This window comes from Lolium perenne, chromosome 2 (assembly GCF_019359855.2).
Source record: "Lolium perenne isolate Kyuss_39 chromosome 2, Kyuss_2.0, whole genome shotgun sequence".
Taxonomy (NCBI): domain Eukaryota; kingdom Viridiplantae; phylum Streptophyta; class Magnoliopsida; order Poales; family Poaceae; genus Lolium; species Lolium perenne.
Genome location: NC_067245.2, coordinates 297,189,022 through 297,197,572, shown reverse-complemented (window position 1 = coordinate 297,197,572; position 8,551 = coordinate 297,189,022). Strand labels below are relative to the sequence as shown.

The 8,551-nt window shown below is 44.5% G+C and overlaps 1 protein-coding gene across 2 annotated transcripts; it reads right to left on the bottom strand.

Annotated features, from left to right (window-relative positions):
• Positions 1–1,835: 1,835 nt before the first annotated feature.
• Positions 1,836–7,957, bottom strand: LOC127336125 (receptor-like serine/threonine-protein kinase SD1-8). 2 transcript variants are annotated; one of them, XR_007873179.2, is made up of 8 exons: positions 6,488–7,957; positions 4,550–4,660; positions 4,320–4,444; positions 3,941–4,157; positions 3,533–3,773; positions 3,321–3,453; positions 2,747–3,117; positions 1,836–2,079 (listed from the first exon to the last, which is right to left on the bottom strand). XR_007873179.2 is itself a non-coding variant. In XM_051362894.2 (7 exons), the coding sequence occupies exons 1-7, from the start codon at positions 7,806–7,808 to the stop codon at positions 2,812–2,814; spliced, it is 2,454 nt and encodes an 817-aa protein (XP_051218854.1). In that variant the 5' UTR covers positions 7,809–7,957; the 3' UTR covers positions 2,468–2,811. The 2 variants fall into 2 exon arrangements, 1 of the variants encoding a protein (XP_051218854.1); XM_051362894.2 differs by lacking the exon at positions 1,836–2,079 and having other exon boundaries at positions 2,468–3,117.
• Between the last annotated feature and the right edge of the window lie 594 nt (positions 7,958–8,551).

Here is an 8,551-nt window from a genome sequence, read left to right as displayed (position 1 = left end):
GGAGACGAGGATGTATTCCCGTGTTCCCTTGCTTTGCAACAAAGTACGTCACGTTTGGAGGGGTGGAGGTCCCACGAAGGATTCCCCACGCCACGAAGGCTCACCCTATTCTCCGGAGCCTATCCCACGAAGGAATAGCTCACTCACTTGTGGTAGACTTTGAGGTAGCCTCCAAACCTTCACAATCTTGCCCGGAGCAAATCCACAACCCGGATGCTTCCGGACTCCTCCTAGGAAGCAAGCTTCTCGATGAATACAAGGGGGAATGAGATTTGGCTTGGTAGAACAGTAGATCGGGTCCTCCTCTAGTGATTCCCCGGAGGGATTTGAGTTTGGGTGGAGGAGGAAGGAGATCGGCGGCTTTTGGTGTTTCTAATAATGGAGTAAGAGAGAGAGAGAGCTCAAGAACAGCTTGTAGTATGTTGCCTAACCCTTCCAAGGTAGAAGAAGGGGTATTTATAGTGTTCTTCAAAATCTGGCCGTTGCCACTTGCCACCTCAGCATTTTTCCTCGACAAACCCGGTTGACCGGGCCACAGACCGGACAGCCCGGTCGTGAGGCCGGTCAGACCAGATCAGTGACCGGATCTCCTTTGCGTCGTCCTGGCGCTTCTCCGGTTGGTGGCCGGTTGCCGCCCGGTTGCCGCCCGGTCGACCGGACGGGGCACCGGACCCGCCGGTCAGTAGCCCGGTTGACCGGGCGCAAACCGGATCTGCTGGCTCCTCGTTTGGAGCCCGGTTGCCGCCCGGTTGACCGGCCAGCAGGCCGGACTAGCCGGTTGCTGGCCCGGTTGGACCGGGCTGGTGACCGGATTTCTCCTGTAATCCCCTTTTGATTGTTGTTGAAATGGGGGGTCTCCTTTAGCCTTCTTGTTCCTTTGATACACCATTTACGCCTCATTGCCTAATACCTGAGATTATCCTTATAAACATATTAGGTCAAATACTTTAGCACGGTGTCATCGTTACCAAAATAATGGATAAGGGTAAAATACCCTTACAGTTTCCAAATTGAGTTGCAAGCATGCAACTAAACACTGGGTCTTGTCTTTCCTCTCTGGTATAGAAAATGGCTTCACGGACAACCAAATACCATGGCTTTTATGGACTGTGATCCATTTGCAACGAGCAGACACTCACTTCTCGCTGGCGTAGTCATCCCCAAATCAGACCGATGCAACCAAACGCGCCCCTAGCTTCAGCTGCCTTACGCAAGGTATGATCGTATCTTAGCGGACTTGTACGATTGATGGAATTTAAGGCGGTTCTTTTATTACTAACGGAGTGAGGTGGGACCAAAATCAGTAGGAAACCTCAAACCTGCCCACGTTGGCTGCTCCTCACGTGGTGTGTCTGCGCCTGCCACTTTTGCTAGTGCTTGGAGCATTGTGCTGCTAAGCTTGCCGCTTCAATTTTCTGTTAATTAGATCATCTTCACGGGGAGCTCTAAATCGTAGCCGGTGGCGATTTAAAAATTATAGTGAGAGAAAGTGTTCACACCGGCACTCTCAATAAATCGTAAAAAAGCATAACCCGTTTTATGGTCATATGTTCTGTGGCATCGCTTTTTGCAGACAAAAACCCGATGTGGTTAACCTCATCTGTGTTATGAGGTACCGCCGGATGAGGGGTCTGCTAGAGTTGCTCTTAGAAGGTAGATTTCCAAATGATGGATCGGAGATGGGAATCAACTTTAGGTCTGACGTCATTTTGGTGGAATCCGCAAATGAAATGAGGCTAGAATTCCGTGAGAGAAAAACAACATACATGTGGAATTGCCAAATGAATTCCATTATTCCGAGATGAATTATTGGATACCAAACGATCTCTTATAGATTTTGAAGTGATTAAAAGCTTCATCTTTAGATTTCTGAAGGTACACATAACAATATCGAGTGGAGTCATCAATTAAAATCAGGAAACATGTCTTTCCACCATTTGTCAACTCGTCATTCATTTCACAAAGATCTAAATGTATGAGTTTTAGTGGTGCCAAATCTCTTACCTCCGCAGTCTTGTGAAACTTGCGAGGTTGACAAGCTTGCACACATACTTCCTCCGTTTTCTTTTAGCCTACATTCTAGAAGAAAAAATCAAACAAATTAGTACTACATTTATTAGTATTACTTAAATAGATAAACAACCAATCCAAGCTACATTAAAAATAGTAACATCTAATAGATAAAGGAGGACCGCTTCATTTTATGTGATCTTGTTAACTAAAAGCTAAAATATAGGGTATTTCAGAACAAATTTTCAGCCTAAAATGTAGAGTTTTTCAGAATGGATGGAGTACTTAACACTTGAAACTCTTGACAGTAGTAAATTTCGAAATAAAATTTATATTGAATAGCTGTGTGATGCACTTAAATTTTATATGACAAAGTTGTGAATGTCAAATATTAGACTCACTAGCATTGCAATCATAATTAATAATTTTAGTACATAAATCTGATAAAGATAAGCCAAACAAAAGATACAGCTTGTTTGCATCGTTTGATGCAGAAACCGGGTGTTACCCTTCTCAAAAGAAACTAAGATTGTATTTACATGTTGCTCACTATCTAATTAATGAATTTTTACTGTAAGTGAGGTAAACTATGATAGTCGAGAACTGACAATTAGTAAAATACCAATGCAAGCCACCGGGGACAATCACCGCAGTGTGCAAAATAGTAAGAAAGTATAGAGATTTACTCCACACTTCACCCCGAAAACATTGTAGGGGACAATTCGTCAATTCCTACCAATAAATTGAAGTGATCGCCAGGCAACAACAGTTGGACAAGCTCGACCGGTCGACACATGCTGTTTACGTCAGATCAGTTGTAGTAGAGCTCAAGAGATCGGTCCTAAGCCCACGAGACGAATTTGAATCCACGGCTTCTCTGCTATCCACCTGCCTTCTGGGCCAGTCAATATGGGACGTCGTGCTCGTTAACATGGACACAACTGCCGACATGGCTGGCCTGTCGCCGGGCGTCTCTTGGACGCAGAGGAGCCCTATTTGTATGCACCGTTTTAGCTCGGACAATAGCTCTGTCTCAGATTCAGGAAGTGGCACCATTGTCGTGTCAAGAAGCTCCACGATCCGGTTCTCCTCCCACAATCCCCAGGCCTGCCAAAATGAATCGCCGAGTTTCATCTGATCAGTACATAGCACCTTTTATAATGTTTCTTACGTCCTCTCCAGAAGAAGAATATTCAATTTAGAGATTATGTGTCCAAACGACAATATCAATGTGCACGAATTGTACGAGGATGGTCATGCATATATTAGGTGTCGAAGAAATAGGATTTTCTGATGTATTTCAAACTTACATGCGAAAGGAGCCTGTGCAAGGCACCGTTTCTTTCCCCGCTGAGTGTCTCCAGGAGGATAATTCCGAAACTATAGACATCGCACTTCAGGGTCATCTCCCCTCCCCGTGCATACTCCGGAGCTGCATACCCCCTTCACGGAATTCAACAATGTTAGGTACATATCGAACCCATGCAATTTCTTGTGGGGAGGATGCATATTTAGAACTTACGGTGAAATCACAATTGTTTGATCAGGACCCGCCTGATCGATCGCGGCGAATAGCTTGGCAGTGCCAAAGTCGGCGATCTTAGGATTCCACTCGTCATCTAGAAGAATGTTTCCAGGCTTGAGGTCACGGTGGATCACACTCTCGCCTGATCCTCCGTGTAGGTACGCAATTCCATGCGCTATACCGTGTAATAATTTTAGTCTTTTTTCCCAGTTCAGTGACGCACGAAGTTTGGCCGCACCTATTAGTACCAAATAAGTGTTTTAGATGCCTACAACTATTACGGTAACATAACGAAATATTTTCTTTTTTCATAAGGGCTAGCACACCATACACGGTATCCTTTGGATCACATTTTAGTTTTTATAAGAATTAGAATATTCTTTTAATTGAGGAACTAGGGAGTACCGAATATGTAGGCGTTCAGGCTCTTGTTCTGCATGTATTCGTAGATCAGTATCCGCTCCTTGCCTTCGTTGCAGTAAGCAAGGAGACGAACAAGACTGCCATGCCGGAGCCCAGCCATGACTTCAACTTCTCTCACGAAATCTGTCTTGCCTTTTGTGGTCAGCGCAGACTGTTTAAGCCTCTTGACAGCAACCGTTCTTCCTCCCGGCAGCTTCCCCTGGTGATTTTGGAATTTGACATGTTAGAAACTGAGCTTGCCGATGGTTGCTTTTCTCTATGACAATGTCTTAACAAATGAAACTTTTACATTAAGGATATGGTCATTAATGCATTTTTTTATCAAAGAGTACAAAATAGGCACATACACACACGCACGAACCTTGTAAACAACGCTAAATCCACCCTGGCCGATCATATTGCCATCAGAGAAATTTATAGTGATATCCTTTATAATAGCTAGACTAATTGAAGGAACAGCCATGGCAGGATTATGAGGAATAACACCTGCAAAAGGAGCCCGTGGATTTAAGACATTGCATATACCATGTATCGCCATTTTTCTCCTTCATGCAAATAACAACGAAATTGAGTCACCGGGGCAGAATTTACCAACGACTCGCCGCTTCCTTCTCCACCAAACCACAAAGAGTACCAGAAGAATCGTAAAAGCAGAAGCTATAGGGGTGGCAACAAGTAGTGTAGGGAACCCCTTAGAGTCATCTGTTATGGAATAAAAAATGTTAGACTGCAATTTAGCATTATACATACTGAGAGTCATACAAATTATATTTCAGTAAATTCCATTCCTTAAACCTTACTTCTGTCAAATTGTCAAAATTCAGATATTTAAGGAAATTTATTCTCCATGTTATCCATTAGCTGCGTCTTATCACTTTCTTACAACAACTATTGTTCCCCACCAAAGACACATCATGCCTGCATCTCTAGTCCATGTGGTTATTTGGTACATTTATACGGACAGGGTGTTTCTGCACTCGGGTGCATATGCACCCTTTATTTGAAATGCATATTAAATATATTTTGAAATGTCAAAAAAATACAAACAAAAATGCCTCGTGTATACCTTGACATGTTACATGTTCACAAAGTTGTTTCATCAAAAACTGATATATTTTGTGCCTTGTACTAAAAAGACAAATTTTTGGTGTTAAAATAGTCTATTTCTCGAGGCATTATTTGTCTTTTTTACATAGGGTACAAAAATAATCGGTTTTACGTGAAAATTTACGTGTACTCATAGAACGTGTTGCTCTACATGCTAAATTTTTTTTCCTAATTTTTTTACTTTTTAAAATATGTTTTATACATACCGGGTGCATATGCACCCATGATCAGTTTTGGTTTTCTCCATTTATACTAGAAAAATAATTATGCATTTTCTCTTCAAATTTGAAAAAAAAATCACACCTAGTTCATTTACAAAATGGGTTAAACTTGCAACAAATGTTTGTGAACTGAATCAGTTGCATTATGTATCTATGTTTTTATCCCTTGAATTCAAATTTTAAATTTAAGTTAAATTAAATATAATTTAGTTGTTAGAAAAATAAAGTTAACTTGAACCCTAGTCATTTATTGTAAATAGTCTTAATAATTAATTTAATAGTATAAATTACACTGAATTTCATGGCAGTGTTTTATGGAGGGGAAATTACTGATGTTAATTTAATTTATTAATATTTTCAAATATCAAAAAATTAATTTGGTATGATTTTTTTGTTGAAAAATGAAGGTTCATGGCAACTACTTTAAGGATTTTATGCAAAAGATTGAATTAAATACTTTTTTAGTTTTACAAAAAAAATACTAGAATAATTTTGGAGTTTATAAGAATCATATTATGTATTTGTTTGTAAATTCTTTGAGATTCTATTGAGGAAAAAATATTAATAACTTTTTTAGCAATCATCTTCAGTTCTAGATGAATTTCAACTATTATTCGAACAATTTAGATTATGGTATATAAATTTTTGGAATAAGCAACGCCATATTTAAACTTTACATGACTGAGATATGTTTCAGTTCAATGGAACTACTATTTATGGTTTCTTATATTTAGCGGTGTTTCTTCCAAGAGTTTTGCCACATGCCTCTTAGTTGTGGGCATGGGGTGGATTGAGGAAACTGGTTAAATAGAGTATATATGGAATAATAAGCTACCGATGTAAACGTAGAGACTTAATATTTAAAGCAGGCAATATTTTTTACTTTAGCATCAAGAATAAATGGTAAAGAGTGAAAATTGTGTAAGAAAGTTACTGATAGAAAATACTCGCTCCCGTCCCGAAATTTAAGAGTCAAACCTTTTCAAGTTTGACTAATATTTTGCTAGGTAGTACGTACGAGTCAGAACCATGATTATTTTTGTAGCGAGAGAGATAGATTTTGTAACTTGTATGTACTTTCATTATTTAGTTGAAGGGAGATTAAAGTCTAGTCAATATATTGCAAGACAAAGACAATGAAAAACATTCAAGGCGAGAGACCGCAAGAGTATGTGGCGCAGGGATAATCTGTAGTACATACCAAATTCCGATTTTGACAACCGCAGGTAGAGATTCTGCCCGCCGTCGACGAAACGAAGATCAAGGATGGCATCCTTCCAAATGACGCAGCCGGTACCGTCGCCGCCTCCTCGGATATCCGCGGCGGCGTAGGCCAAGCACGAGCAGTCTGCGAAGCACCTCTCCCTGCACTCCTCCAGCTCGACGCCCATGTCCACCGACGCATTCTGCGTGTCGGGTAGCTTCACCCCAGGCACCACCTTGAAGCCGTCGGTCGTCTTCCCGCCGTCACAGTCCAGTGCCGCGTTTCGCCGGCAGCCGTCCGCGCTATCTCTCACCTCTTGCGCGGACGGCGACGCCGAGACAACAGTGCTGAACCCCTCGACGCAGCCGCAGAACCCCGACGACGCCGCCCCGGCGTCGCAGAGGCCGAACGGCCCGCAGCTCGCGTAGGCATCGCAGGGGTCCCTCGGCCCCTTGAAGTAGGAGACCCACTCCCCGGTGCCCGCGTCCCACACCAGCCGCTCCACCCCGCCGGCGGTGTAGTTCAACACGACGCGGGTAAGGGACGTGCGGGGCGCGGCGGTGTACCCGTAGGTCATCTCCGAGGGGCTCTTCGTCACCCACAGCGTGTACTTGTTCGCGTACCACGACACCTCCGGGACGCCGCTGAAGTATCGCCCGTTCCACGGGCCCGTGCGGTACTTCTTGACGCCGCGCTGCCACACCACCAGCTCCGGCAGCCCGGCCGTTTCCAGCGTGCGGCGGTAGTCCCCCGGCGACGGGTCGTCGGGGGAGCTCCACGCCGTGAGCTGCCACTCGCCTCCGGTCCACAGGTTCTTGCCCAGCTTCATGCCGGGCAGCAAGGTGTCCGACGGCTGGTCGAACGACTGCCACAGGGAGATGTCGCTACTGCCGTTGCGCACGACCAGGTTGCCGGACTCGAGAAGCCAGACCGCCGCGGCGGAGGCGGCCAGGAAGTTTGAAGACCACGCCGTCCGGCCAGAGCCGTCGAGCAGGACGAGGCTGTCGACGTCATTGAACACCAGCATGCCGGACTTGTCAGGCAGAGGCTTATCGCGGTTGGCGACCCAGTAGACGGTGGTGTTGGATACGGAGAACCATATGCCGAGGTACCTCTTGGTGGACGCCCCGGGAGAGAAGAACCCCAGAGTGTAGGAGCCGCCGGGCGAGACGAGCGTCTGGCCGTCGGTGAGGTTCTGGCCCCACTCGAGCTTGTCAGTGAAACCACCGGCGGCGGAGGTTTGGATCGAGAGGAGGAGGAAGCAGATCAAGAGCAGCTGCAGGAGCAGGTGTACAAGCAGTTGGTTGGTTGCCGCCATGGCGATACTTGTTAGCACTGCTTGAACAGCAGAGAGCTCATGGAGACTGAATAGGTATGCTATGTAGTGAACTGAGAGAGAGGGGACAGCCTTTTCAAAGGTTTGTCCATGCAGCTGGGTCGATGTACTGGAGTTTTTCTTTGTTTGACGGTATCAGTGTACTGAAAATTTTACGCTGGTTGGACCAGGAACGTAACATTCTACTTCGACATCCGTATAATTTGGTTGCTAATAGTAGTAGTAGCATGGTACTTGGAATATTTTCTTCTTTTCTTTCTCACGCAACTCGTCAAGATGCCAGCAGAGCACTGAACTTCTATTAGCTAGACCAAGAGAAAATCCTCATCGTTGAACAAAATTAAACTCGAACGGAAACCAGTAAAATAGGAACAGTTCCACTTCGCCGGTCAAGAGTATGCCAAATTTCCTGGAAGCTGCAATCTCGGTTGATTTATTTGAATTGCAGATGTCTGCGAGTGTGACAGAGGGGTGATAGAGCAATCATGCAGTTAAGAAATAGGCTGAAAGGAGGGTGGTTCCTTGAAGAACAATACAAGTGGTTCTAGGCAGTAGACTGGATCAAAGCTGACTACCATGGCCGGGCATGTGGTGTACTGATGTGGCAATTATCCCAGAGTTATGCAGAGCATGTCATCAGTCGCTACCCCCGCCGGGATGCCAAGCATGCGGCGACGAAGTTTTCTACGTGACACGTATGCAACTGAAGATACTCTCCGATCAGA